The 16,673-nt window shown below is 38.4% G+C and overlaps 1 protein-coding gene and 1 long non-coding RNA gene across 22 annotated transcripts in view; both read left to right on the forward strand.

Moving 5' to 3' along the window:
* Positions 1–16,673, forward strand: part of CAMK2D (calcium/calmodulin dependent protein kinase II delta) — a gene marked incomplete at its 3' end in the record, with an annotated part of 209,310 nt that overhangs the window by 35,420 nt on the left and 157,217 nt on the right. Inside the window, exon 1 of one of the 21 annotated variants that reach the window (XM_080373701.1) lies at positions 2,811–2,889. The exons of the other annotated variants lie outside the window; for them this stretch is intronic. Within the exon in view, the coding sequence (XP_080229827.1) occupies positions 2,826–2,889 (64 nt within the window). The 5' untranslated portion in view covers positions 2,811–2,825. Of the gene's footprint in view, positions 1–2,810; positions 2,890–16,673 lie in introns of those variants that run through there. 21 annotated transcript variants of the gene reach the window in all.
* On the forward strand, positions 2,901–15,650 carry LOC308058226. The gene is made up of 2 exons (XR_013925733.1): positions 2,901–13,902; positions 15,074–15,650. It is a non-coding gene; the product is annotated as an uncharacterized lncRNA (long non-coding RNA).

Below are 16,673 nucleotides of genomic sequence, written 5' to 3' on the forward strand. Positions count from 1 at the left end.
TTAGTCTGCGTGTGTCTTGTCTCCTTTTAATTTTTTTATATACATACATATATAAGCTTAGTTTCTTCCTGGATTTTATGATTTAGATACTGTCTTCATGTTTGCCAGTGAACTGAATCAAAAGCTTTTGCAGGTCTTTTCAAAATTAGAAGAGACTGAGATATTTCACTGCATAGTATACATTTAAAAGACAGTGATAATTGTCTGCATGTGTGGCTTTCTGCAGTTCCTTCGTAATGTTTCTCAAAAGCCGTTTGTCTGAAGTGATTTTAAAGTTTGAAGAAGTAATCTAGATTTTATTATCCATAATTAGTTTTGGTCAAATCTCTGCAATAACTGGGGAGGAAGCCCGTTACCTGGTTAAACCTATGCGTATGTCATGTTGGTGCTGAAGCCTGATTCTAAAAGGGTTGTTCGGCATTGTTAGCTGGGGCAACAAGAAAACCAATTTTACTAAAGCTGGGAAACTTGCTGTACCAGATGGTCGGAACAGACTTAACGTTCTTCTTTAGTCCAACTAAGTGGATTTGTGGAATTTGCTATCAGTGAACTCTTAAGTTGTGGGATGGGTTTAGTAACAAGTTATCAGACTGGTGCTAGATAACTGGAGAGTATCTCTTTCGCTGAAGGCAGTTGAGAGTATTTAAGCTTATACAATGAAAAGTCAGTTTCACTGTGGATGCAGAGAGTCTGTAATGCCTGATAATACTCTCTTTAAGGCTGCTTCATCTCTAGCTCGAGGTGCGTAGGTGAAGTGGCAGTCATTGAACAGTTACCACTTTAGCACTGCAGTCAAGCATTTTTTAGATTTGTTCATATTCCCTGTGCTTTTAGCACGCCTGTGGTTTGCTTTTGCCTTTTTTTTTGCCTGCTTCTGACATTCCAGTTAACACTCACCCTTGCTCAGTCATTTTGTCTTTGTAAATTCCACATCTCTAGCCATTTCATAGCTGTATCACTGTGATGTTTTAAAAAGCACTTGAAAGAGTATTTTCAAGGTTGACTTTCAGGGTTTTTTTTCTACTGTAGTTAATTGTTATAAAGTACAAATTACTAGATGTCTGTATCCATTACTTTCTGAGAGCATGGCATTCCACACTGAAAAATAAATAAGACTATAGACTGAAAGCTTTTTCCCAGGGAAATTCCACTGTGGTGAGAAAAGACTTTATAGGCAAATAGCTTATTCTATCTCAGTTGAGAGTAAATGCTTCAATGTGTAAAGCGTTTGGGTTTTTTTTCTTGCTTCTGGGTTTTTTTTCTGGAGGGATGGGGGTTTGTTCTGTTCTGTGTCTAGTACTGGAGCTGTGAAACAGTTGCAGGCTCTCCGTTCTGGATTAGGCTAAAACCTGGAGAGTTGAGGAGAGGCAAAGTTCAGGTTAGTGTTAAATTGTAAGAACAATGAGCAAGGCAGAAAGATTATCACTCAGCTTGCCTCTGGAGATCTCAACGTTGAATTTGCTGTTTGTGAACTGAGGAAAAATTGTTACAGAAATTGGTGATGCTTTCAACCTGGAATTTTGCTAATTTTTAATTATGAGTCAAACATTATGCTTTGGCTTCAAGTAAATTTTGATTGCATTCCATGGCACTATTAGGTTGTTGAAATGTAGTTCTCTGAAAATTTTAGCTATAGTCTTCCGCTAGTCTGTGTTGTTCCACTGTGTCTTCAACACAGTCTGTCTTGGTTTTCCTCATCATTGAAATGCAGATAATAGCTGTTACCTTTAGAAAAGGATTGTTTTGGTTGGGGTGGTTTTTGTTTGATTGGTTGGGGTTTTTTTTAATAATAAAGGAAATAGCTTGTCATAGTATTATCAGAGGAGGAATAAAGGACTAGTATATTTTGCAAAATGGAACACACTTTCAGCAGTTTTGTTAAAAGTAGACTGCTTAATTTTTTATCTGTGTTATTCCTTCCTATCACCAATATTTTCAGTTACTATCTAGAAACTATATTAAAAACTATCAGTGTCTAGAAGAGTATTTTGATAAATTATTCTTTATTATTGTAATCTGGAAAAACCTTTAACTAGCAGGAAGCAAGTGCTGCTGTTACTGTCTTTATGTAGCTTTCCTAATGAACCTTAAAGGTTCTTTTCAGACAGATCTGAATTTGTTTTGCCTCTGTATCCACAGCTGATTATATAGTACTTCTTGTGAAGCAGTGATTTTTATTTTTTAACTTGCATATAGGATTATTTATGAATGTAGAACAGAGATTTCTAAACACAGAGAAGTAGACGTATGCCCAAAGACTGTAGCTGGGAAAGGGAAGCCCTAGGAATGGGATACCAAATTGTGTTTTGCTTTTTATAAACCTGTTCCAGCTTGAGAAGTAAGAGGAAGATGCAAATCTTGCACCTGAAATCTGTCACTTCACAGAAGAGCTTTGCTATCTGTCTAGCTCACAGATTGCTGAAAATACGATAGTATTTTCAATTTATCTTGAGAAACTGGGATCCACATAAGTATAGCTTTCTCACTTTGAGAGATGCTTTCCCGAACTTTATTTTGTAGAGAAATTAAAAGTTAAGTTGATTGTGACTCTTCCCTGATATAGGACATCAGGTTATTTACACAGATACAGAAAGCAAGTCAGTTTGCAAATAGATTGTACATTAAGTGCTTTGTAGCATATGGGAAGGCTTACTGGTTTTGCATTGAAAACCAAAAGACTGAAGCTTAACTTCCATATATTTAAACCGGATTTGCTGTAAAACTGCACAGTAAACTTCAGTGGCCTTTTTACTAGACTTTGTACTCTTATTCTGTATGGACTGTGATTTTCTTGGCCTGTAATGATTAATGGAACGTGACAGAAAATGAACAGCATCTCTGAAAGCCTGGCAAAAGTATTTCTGCTATTTTTACATGACCTTTGCAAAGGTGAAGTCTTAATGTTTCTTTAGTAAAGTGACAATACCTAAATATTTTTGCATGCTGGTGTAGTTTCTTTCACAGCACTGTTGAAATAGTCAGTGTGACCATTTTAAGGCTAGCTTGACTGGGAACAGCCGGGGGGGTCTGGAGTGAGGGCAACTGTGCCCAAAACCTTGAATGAAATGTAGCAGAAGCTAATATTCAGAATTCAAGTAGTAGCATAATTTGGACATCACAGATGATGAGAAATGTTTATGCTGCAGAATGAGATACTTGCTAGTAATAGAAGAGTCAGTTTCCTGCTTGTGGCTTTTTAAAGTCTGAAGAATAGCATTTACAGTCTAACAGAAGAGTAACTACTTTTCCTCTCCAGTTTCCTGCTAGCCTTCAGTGCTGGCAGTATATACATCAACGTACTATCAGCCTGTATCTCAGACATGAGAGTCATTAACACTGTTCATGTGCTGGCAATCCACAGAATTTAAGATATGTCAGTGTTAGGAAAAGGTTCTCCCCTCCCACCCCCCTTCAATAATTCAGCTAGCTCTCTTGAGCCATACATTGCAGTACAAAAGACAGAGCAGGTAATTTCCCTCTCTCTTCAGCCTAGTGTGTTTCTGTTACTTGAAACAAAGCACGACTGAGTTTCAGTGCTTCAGCTGGCTTGCTGAACTTCAGCTACGGCTCGCCTGTGTAAGGGCTGGAAGCGTAATTGTGGGCATGGAACAGAAAGTCTAACTGCCAGCTTGTGTTCCTGTACGTTGCTTTTTGTGTTTAGGTATTCACAACATCCCCGTGCCTTTTGTGTTTTTTGTGGTTTTTATTTTGTTCTGTTTCAAACATTAAGGAGGAAGCGTTCATGGATTGGGATTTTAATTGCTTTATTACTTAATTCTCCAGTAGCACAGAACACTAATTTAAAATAGCGGAACACTAGTTTGTTTTTAAAGGCAAGACTGTCTCTGTGCGCACATGGGCTTGTAGAAGAAGCCTCTATTCATGTGGGAATTTTTTTCCTTCTTTTAAGTCTTCTTTGATAATATTATAGATTTAAAGGTTGGGTTAGTTTTTTGTTCTCAGTAGGAATCTTTTTTTTGTGTATTTCTGCTGCTGATGACTGGATATATTTATTTCTTCAAAGGCCAAGACAATAACATTGTGTTGTCATTTTTTTCTTAGTGGTTAGTGCACGCTGAAGAAACTTGTAAGTGTAACTTCATTTTACCAGCCATGTGACAATCTTACGTCACAGTGGCACCGGCTTTGGTTGTAGCTTTATCCACAAGGTTTTATAAAGAGACAAAACCAAGGAATCTTTTGTAAGAGAAAAATCTTCCTGTAGCATGTTGTCTTATTCCTGTATGCCTGATAGTTGCAGAGGTCACCAAATTTCACCAGTATCTTTGGACTGCATTTTAAAAAGAAAAGTAGCAATTGAGGAAATTCTCAAGTGAGATAAGCAGAAATAAAACCAATCAAGATAAATGAACAAAGTGTTGCTTCAAAACATCCAATTAAAAATAAAAGGCAACAGAAGGGTTTTTACAAACCCTGTGGGAGGAAAAAGTGAAAGCAAGCCATGTTCAATAAATCTTTTAGGCTAGCCTAAAATACATGGAAGCAGTTTACTTTGCGTATGTGCTGCTTTTTACATTACACTACTGCTGCTTCAATTGATTTGTTAAAAAAAAAGAAAAAAAAAAAAAAAGGCAGCAGCTTCATTACTGGCTGCCTGTAACTGGGTCCCTTAAGGAGAGAGGCAACAAAATAGATGATTTTTGGTATCTCTCTGTGTTATGTATGTGTGCTACCTCTGGAGCCAGTTTGTGATGCTGAACAGCCTTTTGGCAGCACAGATATTGATACTGTTATGGTAAAAGCCAGATTGTAGGATGCTTGAGTGAATTTTAATTAGATGGGAAACAACTACAGGAGCCAAGTTTCTGTAGCATGACTCATAATTTGCTTGCCATGGACCAGTTCCATCAGTGATACTCTCCCAGAGTAATGACTACAGTGTCTGGCCCTCTGCCAAGGAAGGGTGCAAGGATCTGGCTTTGTGTGTTTACTGAGGTGCCTATTGGCTCTTTTCTGAGTAAGAGCTCCTCTAAAACTCTTATAGTTTTAAAATATCTGCCTTTTGAAGAGGGTTTGTCCCTGTTCAGGACTAAACTTGGGAATGTACAGATACCAGTGGACATTGTTGTGGAGGAGATAATTGTGCTACTAATATTTCCAGTGGTAATCAAGATTTTGGTGCTCTGTCATACCTCCATGCCACAGTTGGATTCTTAGTGTTTACCTTACCTAGCACAAGTTTTATGTGCAGTGTTACACATGTGAGAGCTGGGTAGATGAAGACTGGAGACAACTGTGTTCATACATGATGCGTAATAACCTTGCACACAGTTTAGCAATAATACAGGTTGTGAGTCAGACTTCAAGAATGTGGAAGTTAGGCAATTCAGAGTAATGTTTTCCATGGCACTATCGCTCAATCCTGCTGCATAGCGTAACGGAGTTTGTTGTATTCATTATGTAGAAGTGAAAAGGTGGTGCAAGGAATCTGTTTAGGATGGGCAAACTGTGAAAGCTGCTTTAGCCCTATTGTGTTTTAAAGTTACCTCTAACTTGAAGTGTATCTGGGCTAGACTGATGGTACACAACATACTAGCGCTTCCTCAGTGTAATACTTTATTATCATTGGTACATTCATTTAAGTGAACGTTTGGAGTGAAGATGGAAACAGAGACCTCCCTTTTTAAAAGGAAATTTTCTGCTTCTTTGCAGACTTGATATTCCCCTGCAAAAAAGGGAGCAGATTGCAGAGGAAAATCTGGTCGGCTGTATTTGTGGTAGATGGTCTTGCATGTTGTATTCAGTAGGTGCAACAGTAAGTACCAGAAATCAGTATCTGTCCACACCCTCGTCTGGGGAGGTAAAGGTTTTTCTGCTATCAGCCTAATCCTGGTCTCCTTGACAGCAAGACTCTTGCCATGATGGGCATCCTATTTAGCTACCAGATAGCTTGCTTTTGCATGTAGTTACCCAAGCAATCAGAAAATGGTATGATGTGTAAAGGTGGGGAGTGGTTACAATTAAATTGGGAATCTGAGCAGGAAGTTCATGGCAGATTATTAAGGGTGTTATTAATAAAATAAAAATTACCGAAGCAGTAAACTTCTTTGCCTTCTTAACGTGGGAAACATCTACTAGGTTGCACAAATGGAATCTTGATATACCAGGAGGTAAAAGGGCTTTAGGAATGTATGTGCTCTTAATTAGTTCCTGTGGTGGCATTAAATGGATAGTTGTCTTTTGAAATGGGTGAAGAGCTTGGTTTAATATCAATCCAGACTTTGGAACCCTCTCCGGGAAATGTTTACAATTGTTCATTCAAGGAATGAGGATCATGATCTCCATTTTGTATTTGAACCTTGTCTTTGAAGACACGGAAGCCAAATATTCATAACAATCAGTTGGCGTGGGATACCCAGCATTTAGGCTTTCTTCATGCTGAAGGCTCACAGAATCATAGGATGGCTGAGGTTGGAAGGTACTTCTGGAGGTCATCTGGTCCAATGTCCCTGTTCAATCAGGGCCACCTTACAGCAGGCTGTCCAAGGCTGTGTCCAGATGACATCTGAATAGCTCCAGAGATGGAGTCTCCACAACCTTGCTGGACAACCTGTACCGGGTCTTGGTCACCCTCACACTAAAAAAAGTGTTTTCTGATGTTCAGAGGGAACGTCCTGCAGATCAACATTCTTGTCTAACTTGGTGTCACCTGCAAACACATCTTCATCCAGACCATTGAGAAGGATACTAAATGGGACTGGCCCCAATACTGCATCCTGGGGAATACTTGTGACCAGCTGCCAGCTGGATGTAACTCCATTCACTGCCACTCTTTGGGCTCAGCCGTCCAGCCATATTTTTTTCCCAGCAGAGAGTACACCCGTCCAGGCCATGAGCGGCCAGTTTCTCTAGGAGAATGCCGTGGGAAATTGTGTCAGAGGCTTAACTAATGTCTAGGTAGACAACTTGCACAGCCTTTCCCTCATCCACTAGGTTGGTCACCTTCTCATAGAAGATCAGGTTCGTCAAGCAGGACCTGCCTTTCATAAACACATGCTGAATGGGCCTGATTGCCTGGTTGTCCTGTGTGTCCCATGTGATGGCACTCAAGATGATCTGCTTCATAACCTTGCCCAGCACCGAGGTCAGACTGACAGGCCTGTACTTCCCTGGATCCTCCTTCTGGCCTTTCTTGTAGGTGGATGTCGCTTCCCTCATAGAAGAAGTGATCCAGTGCCTTCATCATCTTTGTGGCCCTTCACTGGACTCTTGCTGGAAGCTGCTTAGCTCTCCTTTGCTGAGGAGCCCACAACTGGACACAGCACTCCAGGTGTGGCCTCACAAGTGCAGAGTAGAAAGGAGAGTCTGTTAATTATTTTGAAGGCTTTATTGTATAAGCTAACTTCCTATCACAGACTTGTTCTCTCAAAGGGCAGTATAAAAAATACTGCCACAGGTTTCTCTGTCCTCAAAACTGGAATACATCCAGCTGTGTTACAGGTAGTGGAAGGCACTAAAATACAGATTTGGTTTCGAAAGCAGTGAGCTGTATTGGGAAGAAGCAGAAATTGCTGAGGTTTGCTTTTATGCATTATCAGTGTGCTTTCTGTGTCAGTTCTCATGGATGTCAGAAGAAGGGGAAGTGCTGTTGTCCTTTTTGTATGCTGAACTCACAAAGCCTTTCCATCTCCCAGAGACTCATACTGGCTGTGAGCTCTTGGAATTGGCTGAAAGGGCTGTGGGCAAATAGTATACGAGTAATGAATTTCTGTTTTATAAACTTGGTATAACAGTGGTACTATTTCCCCAGTGTTTTGCCAGCAATTTAATTAGAAGTGGCAGTTTTAATTAAGTAACAAAACTGGAAGCTGGGTTATTTCCCACTTCCAGTTCCCTTACCTCAGTTTTAGAAGAGAAAGGCTTTTTTCTACAGTAGGTTCAGTTAGTGGAAAACTATATATGGTAAGTAGAATATTCAGCTGTACCATGGAAACCACATTAAATTTGGCTCTTTAATAATAGAGGTACATAACATTCATAATTTAAAGTATTTCCGCTGAGTAACTTTTTCAGCAGATCATAGAAAAAACAATGACAATACCAGAGGTTGATACTTAAAGGGAATGGGAATTGAATAAACCACCAGTTTTTCTTGTTGGAAATGATCTCTATGTAGTGAAGAGTTTTTCTGCTGAGTAAATTGAAATCTTTCCATTTTATTGTCAGTGTTCAGGTGCAGTTTGGGCAGTGTTTTTTGGGGAGGGTTGTTGAGTGTTTGCTTTTTTTTACCAGAGCCCTGTGCTGTGATTCTGTTCAAAACCATACCTGTATCAGTGATCAAGGTTTGGCAATAGAACACCTGGCACATACCATCTCTAATCAGAATAATAAAATTCCTGACTTAAAGTGACAGTGTGAATATACTGAACAAATCATGTTGCTGTAAATATATTTAGAGAAAATAGGTATATAAGAACAATCAGGCTAATTAAATTCAATAATTTCCTAATTATATTTATTACTTGTTGTCTTTTCTAATATCAGTACAATACTATGCAATGATTACCATTTAGATATTCCAGTTTTATCTTGTCAGACAGCTAATATCAATGATATTCCAGTTTTACCCTTTCAGATAGTGTAATATTCCAGAGAGTCCAAATGCTGGCACAGTGACTAGTATTAGCTGTCTTCCCTGGGGCCTTTATTTACAGAAACAAGGGATAAACATTATCTAGAATGGCCTGTTGACTGGGTTTGTTTTATCCCTGAAAGCTGTTGTGGTTTTAAAAGGTTGATCATATCTCTAATACTAAACATGTACCAGGGATGAACTTGACACCCATGAGAAACTGAAATGCATCCTGTTATTTTACATAGTGGGATTATTGGGTTTTTCTCCTTTTGACAGCTTTTCCTCACAGTTCCCTTTCTCTCTTGTGCTCCCTGTAGTCTAGGATCTTCTTATTTTCCCAAGGCAGAGAATTCTTTACCCTGTTTGTTTTGCCAACAGAGAGATAACCCAGTTCATAGTGTTTCCTAAGAAGCTCAGTAGCTAGGGAAAAGGCTGGCAGCTTGGGAATTAACACTACATGTGCAAATACCCAAGTGTTAGTTGCCTTAATAGTGGGGAAAAAGCTTAAATCCCTTTAGGCATTTTCATGCAACTACTGACCATTAAAGAGGATAGCTTGCCTCATGGGACTTTGGGCTTGCAGCACTAGCTGGCTTAATCTGGTGCAGGATTTCTATATACTGCCAGTTCTTTTGATTATCTTCTGGACATAATGTATGGCACAGAGTGCAGAAGCTAATGAAAGCACACGTTTAAGGAAGAAATCTTGTTTACACAATAAACCCCAGAAATTTGTCAGCAAAGTTTAAATATCTGGTAATGCTTGCTTTTACTTTCAATTTGTGGGTGTTTTAAAAAGTCCTGCCATTCTATTAATACCAAAAGATCAGAGACAGAACTCTCCAATTCTTGGTTTGGAGTTTGAGAAAGCAGGCATTCCTTATTTTCAGCACCAGATGCACAGGAGATAAATTCTGCCCAATGTGCATACTGACTTTGTTCACTGTTTATCTTTATACAGCCAATCTATACAAATTAATGAAATTTCTGAGAAATTATTAGCATATTCATTAAGTTCCAAAACTACTTATATCTACGCTCTTACTATGCATGTGTGGCCTGATGAGTCGGGGGTCCTCTGGTGGTAGTTTGGGACATCTTCATCCTTTCTTCATCATCTTCCTCTTCTTACCCTTCTCATGGCCTTCTCTTCTTCTGGCTCTGTTTCAGCACTCTTGGCTCATGTCTTGGCTTCCGACTGGTTCTTATCTACTTAGTAGCTAAACTACATAATGCAGCGTTGTACTGCTCAGCAATGCCATGGATACATTAGTTGCAACATTTACAGTTACGCACACTGGTAAAATGCCTCCGGTATCACTATCCTCACCTTAATTTAAAAAAAGAAAAGCATCAGACTTACTTGCCTAGGAGCATATTCATTCACTGTCTGTAAAAAGAGTGAAATGATGGTAACTGTTAAATCGGGCAAGGTTAGGTGTGAATATCTTACTGAAATAAAACAAATTAGGAATGAGGAAGCAAAACACTTGGAGGATTTAGGCATTTATCCTTTGTTTTGGGTATTAGAGGCTTTTGTGTTTTCATGGTTCAGTCAGTTACAGTGGGTGGGTTTGCATTGGTGTTAGTAAATAAAACTGAAAGAATATCAGATGTATTCAAACTCTGGGACAGAAGTCTAGGTTATTACAAATTAGACCACTAACCTTCAAAAAAAGGATTCACCAGTTAGTGGTGACTGAAATTACTGTGGTAGTACTTTAACAGTAATCCTCTGAGATGTATTTTTGTTATGAGAAAAGACTCCATTTGGGTACATCTTTTATGCAAGACTAATAGTTTTTTGGGATTTTTAAAAAATCAGTTTTACAAACGCTCAGTGAATTGAGTTACAAGAAAGTGATTCTAAAAATAATGTCAGTATGATCTACTTTCAAAATAAGGCCATACTATATAGCTTGGAGATCATGGCATCAGAATTCTGGTATCAAAGATTGGTGTAATATAAAGCTTCAAATGGTTGAAACCTGTTCATGCACGTGGTATGTGAGGCGATTTGCTATTCTTATGAGCAAATACTTAGCAACTTGGCAGAGCAGAAAAAATAATATAGTGGGTTAGTCATAAACCACTTCTTCGTTTTAATATAAATTAACAGAAGGTGAACAATCAAATTACAATTTAATGTGGAACTCTTTTTTGAGTTTATTACTGTTTTAGCTTTTTGTGGGCCATGTAGAAATAAATACCTACTTTACCTGTGGCTTGCTATTTGGTAAATACTGAGGTTTAGTTATTACGATATTTTTACTAATGCAATAGTATCTTTAGTCCTATAGTACTGGCACAGCCTACTGTTATTTTCATAGAAATATTCCTGTAGGCATGTGCTTATGTATTCTTAGCCTTTCTTTTTGTTATGAAAAGCTTTGACTTTGATGTGCTTAATACATTTCCTCTGAGTCATAGTGATAGTTGCCAAACCATTGTTTCTGTTCTTTTTGGACTTGATTCTAGTTCTGCAGTTGCTTCCTCCTAGGGGGTAGAAGTCCATGAGCTTTTATTAAGATAAATGTCAGTGATTTCAAATGGATTTGCATAAAATAAGCCCTTAGTCTCTGGTAGAATAGGTCATGTGTAATGTTTAGTTTTAAAGTAACAGTGGCTACAGGAAATATTAGAAGTAAAAGTTGTTGACCTTTTCTGCACAATGGAATTTCTACTTTTGATTTCTCTTTTTTCCCTTTCTCTTAAATATGGAATATTCTTGCATCCATAAGCCAGCAGTGAACTGAGCAGTCTCACTGGTCATCTTCTGTTTAAAAAAAAACCACAAAACACAGTTTCTCATTCCCAATTAATGCAATATCTTGTTCTAGAAATGACATCAGGGCAAAAGATGGTGATCATTGATGCACTTTCTAAAAATAAACATTGCCAAAGTGAAGAACTTAGAATTCAGAAGGCTGATCTTTGCAGCAGCTTCAAAACCAGTAATTTATGTCTGTCCAAGCCAGGTAGATATCTTAGGCCGTTGTCATGATTTGGTGTCTTAATGGAGTAATTACTCATTTATATTAAAACTAGCTAGTATCAGTTAGTAGGTCATGATTAATTTCAAGTTAAAAAATAATCTGCTACCATAGTTCACATATTGCTGTAGGTGAGTATTTTTTGTGTTTACAGTAAGCTGCATTTTTTCTTTTTATTATTACACACTATTGTTTTATCAACAATTAGAGGGAAAATGAATATGTCTCATAGCATTATTTTAGAAATCTAGTTGCCTTCAAAATTTTAGTTGTCAAACAGAGGTGTCTTCAGAGTTCATAATGCTCTTACTGGATTTAATGGGTTGAACTATTCCACTTTAAGAATGGAGTCTGTAGGACTGGAGTTGAGCAAGGCATTTGAGTATGTACTTAAGCCCATCCCTCTCCACTGAAGTATTTGAGGGCAAGCAGATGCTTTAGGGCTTGTTAGACTGCTGAGTCAATGCTTGAAATTCCAGGCATCTCTTATATATGATGTGTTTTTCTGAACTTACTTTAAATTCTTAAGATTTTTTTCGCTGTTTTCTGCAAACTTACTGCAACTTTCTGCAGGAAATGAATTGGGAAATGTTTTTTCAATTTCTTTAATTATAGTTTAGAGCTACTCATTCAGGAGCAGTATATAACACTAATTTTCAGCATTAGTGTTCGAAACAGGGTATTTGAAAATACATGGGTACAAGTACTCAAGGACTCAGCCTTTTGCAGACTGACTTTGTTCTGACTTGTTGGAAACATAGGACTGGAAAATAAAACCTCTGTACTGAATATAATGCAGCCATCAGATGGCTGTGTCACAAAGATCTATTTGTCAAGTTCCCTTCAAAAGTAACCAGTCATTAAGCTGTCCACCGATGTTTGAAGTGTCCCTGGTGTGGGATGAGTTGTCATTTCCATTAGCTGTATGCTCTGACTGACTTGTGCTGCATATACTTTTACTTCAGGTGTTTCTGACTGAATCAGGAAACCAACTTTGTGATTTTTATGAATACATCATATAGCTTTGACACCTATTAGCACAAGGGGGTATGTAGAAAGGCTTCCAGACAGATGCTTCCTGGAACTAAAGTTCCAGTGCACTTTTCATTTTCAGCAGCATTTTGTAATGAAAAATTATTTCAGTATTAGTTTCAGAAGCTCAATGTATGGTTAATTAAGTTCAGAGTTTTCTTCTGGTTACTGCCCTCTAATCTCATTCTCTACAGCTGTCAGATTGTACAGTGCGAAAAGGTTGTAAGCACCCTGAAACTCCAATTGATGAATTGTTTTCCTCTGTAAAATCTGAAAAATAGAAACTATATTTTGGCTGAAACGTGTTGTGCTAAAGCAGTCTCAGTGCTTTTGGTCCACTTACTTTAATTCCTGCTGAGAGTAAGTGGAGTAAGCTTGCGTGTTCTGGAATATAACTTGCCGTGTTTAATATCTGAACTATTTAAAAATGAATCATGACTGAGAAGCCAAAAAAAAATTAAACAAACCAGAGAAAATAGAAGATAGGAGAAAATGAGGAATACTGTATGCATGCAGATATTTATCAGCAGAAATTAAAAAAAAATTAGAGGTGGAGGGCATACAGTCTAAAATTGAGAACCAAAAATGAATACAGGGCAGTGAAGTAGAACAAGAGTTCCCAATATGCAAGATGAAGGGCGTCCATTTGTTTAGAGATGGAAGGAGAAGGTGCAGAGAACAAAGGGCTACAAGGACAAAATGTGAAGAACTTTCAAAACCTAGTATATTAATGTCATGCAAAAAGTGACAAATCAATTAAGGGACTTAAGGACAGTCACCTGGAAGAAGTGGTGGGGAGCAGATGATTTGAGGTGCCAGGTGAGAGAAAATTCTGGGAGGCTGCACTGTGTGATGGGTGTGAACTGCAACAACGTTCTAGCCAGAAGTGGGAAATGGACTAGGGCAATAGGGAACAGAAGTGGCCAGTCTCAAAAGAAGCCGTGTTATTCTGCTTTTAAATATGCTCAGGTTTTGCATGTAGAGTTGTTGCCAAAAACAAATCATGGGTCAAAAAGAGGAAGGATTGAAGAAGATCTGGCTGACTAGCCGTTGTGAGAGTTTGCAAGTTTTAATCACAAAGGAGAATATGCTGCTGTAGAGACACAAAGAGGTAGTATGGAGAAGGTTCAGGATGAAAAGTGAACTCAGGTTTTCCTGTTAAGGCAAATGAAGCCTTGTGAGAAGATATATTGGGAAGGTGGTACAAGATGCAGCACTGGACAAAAGATTAGAATAGAAGATGTGATATAGAGGAGAGATGGTGGGACACACCGTAAACAGGTAAATACCAGGTGAGGATTGGTTGGCAAACAGTTGTAGGTGACCAAACTTGCACCTACTGGTTCTCAGGGCCTTTCTGTTTATATTGGCACTGAAACTTTTTACAGCATGTTACTCAATTTTAGTAGCTGTACTGTTTATATAATATCTAATAAATATATATAATGACTATACATAATAGTGCATATATTTTTATATAATGCATAAAGCATAATATTTTTTTAAGTGGAGATTTATTCCCTTTTAACTGATGAGGTCGTTTAACCCAGAAATAGGCAAAAGGCATATAAAAAATAACTACTTTTTGTTCTCTAGGGACTGTTCGAAGTTGTTTTCACCTGTGCCAGTGTCGCTTGCTGGGGCAATGCAGCAGTTTCAGACCTTTACTAATGCTCTTCTTGGTTTTCTGTCACTTCTCTCAAAAGAGTAGAATGAGTGAATTGCCAGCTGGCTGTTTGAAACCACAGCAAACTAAAGTATAAAAGGTTGTGTGTGGGGGGTGTGTGTGTGAATTTTAGGTTTTATTAGCTTGAACTCTGCACCGTGTGAATGTGTGCTTTGAAGGTTCCCAGTGCTTGAGTAAAATCTAGTCTGGCTTCTTATAATCATTCTGTCCCTTTTGGACATCATTAAAGAAAAAACATTAGAAAAAAAGTTGTCTTCGTGGCTCAGTGTTTTGCTATTAATGTCACACATTCTTTTCACTCTTTTTGTCACATCACATTAATCATGTGCTTCTCAATTTCAGTAGCAGTGCTAGAAACAGAAAAAACAGGAAAAATCTGTGGGGTTTTTTTTAGTCATAGTTGTCATAGAAATCAGGGCTAAAGTGTCTTGATGAAGTGGCCTGCAGACACTTGTACCATCTCTGACTCTGTAATCTGTGCTTTGTAGGTAGGAATAAAGTCTTTGCGTGCATTTATCAAATTTGCACACACTATGAACACTAAAATATTAGCATAGAAAGTGGGTGGGAAGTGGAAGAAAGCCCTACAGGAACATTAGCCAACTGAAAACTGCTATTGTTGGCAGCCTTCACAGCTGAGCACAAATGTGTCTTTTGTTTTCTTAATGCCCTGGGGTAGAATATGAAAACCAACAGGTGTGGGTTTTATTTGTTATTTTACGAAGCATCTTGGATTAATATATTTTGCTTTTCCTTGATTTTCAGAAGCCTGATTGAAGAGAAGTGTGTATATGAACATAGCCACAGAAATAACTGGAGGCATACTCTGTGCCCTGATTTCTGGTCTGCTGATGCTTTTGACCAGTGGCCTAATAAAAGAATTGGCTCTGCTATTGTTGTTGCATACTCTTATCCATTATGGACCCGGGTATCCATGGAAAAGATGTCTTTATAAAAATGAACACCTGGCGTGTGCTTCTGTTAAGGAAACATTAGGAGGGGTGGGTCAGATGAGTACTCTGTGTCTGTAATTGTTTATTATAAGATTGTCCCACTTTCCTAGCTATAAATACTAAGAGGAGAGGAACAACTAAAGGCTGTGTTTTCAAATATTTCCCCAGGAGCAGGTACTGAATGCTAGAGCATTCATTTTGAAAAAGTGCTTTTGGCAACTGAAGGACCGTGTTCTGTAGCGTTTACCTTCTGTAAGAATGATGGAGAGCATAAGTGAGGCTTATGTGTGAACATTTCTGTAGCATGAACTCAGAAATGGAAAATTTACAGGGCTCTGTGATGTACTGTTATATGAATAAATGTGTCTTATCTTATAGGCTGAAAATGACTGGGTTGCAAATTGCTAAAGGTCTATAAATGATCTTTCATAAGAACTGGCTCTGTCAGCCGTTTAGTAATGTTGTTGGTCCCCACTGTTGTGGTTTAACGCAGCAGGCACCTAACCACCACACAGCCACTCCCCTCCAGTGAGATGGGGGAGAGAGAAGGAAAAAAGTAGAATTCGTGGGTTGAGATAAAGACAGTTTTAATAGGACAGAAAAGGAGGGGAAAATAATAATCATAAAAGAATTAGAATGTACAAAAAAAGTAATGCACAATGCAGTCCTCATCACTTGCTCACCAGTGCGCAGCCAGTTCCCAAGCAGCAACCTCTGGCCAGCCTTCCCCCTAGTTTATATACTGAGCATGATGTCATATGGTATGGAATATCCCTTTTGCCAGTTTGAGACAGCTGTCCTGGATGTTTCTCATCCCAGCTTCTTTTCCCCAAGCTTATTCACTGGTGGGGTGGGGTGAGAAGCTGAAAATTCCTTGACTTTGAGTAAACACTACTTAGCAACAACTAAAACATCAGTATGTTATCAACTTTATTCTCATCCTAAATCCAAAATGTGGCACTGTACTGGGTAGTAGGAAGAGAATTAACTCTATCCAAGCTGAAACCAGAACACTCACTAATGACTTCAACTTACAGAAATGATTAAGAAATGGAACTCTGCTGTTTCCAAAGCCTTAATACTTCCTCAGAGAGAGATTAAAAAATGTATTTGATGCAGTTAGAGTGTGTGTAAACAGCATTTGCAGACTTAAAGCAAGTCACTGTTACAACACTATTCATCTTGCACAATACACCCTTAAACCACAAATATTTACATTCCCTGATACCTAGAACACTTCATTGTGCTGTATGTAGTTTGTCAGAGAAGTTGACAAAATCAGGGTGGTGATGGGGGAAGCTGTATTGCTCAGTTAACCTGTGGGTCTTCCCCACTGAGTTACAAAGATTTGGTTTGCATAACTGCCCCGGAAAAACATGTAGAAAAAAATATGATTGCTGTTTCAGGTCACC

The sequence above is a fragment of the Falco punctatus genome, assembly GCF_963210335.1.
Source record: "Falco punctatus genome assembly, chromosome: 1".
NCBI classification, from domain to species: domain Eukaryota; kingdom Metazoa; phylum Chordata; class Aves; order Falconiformes; family Falconidae; genus Falco; species Falco punctatus.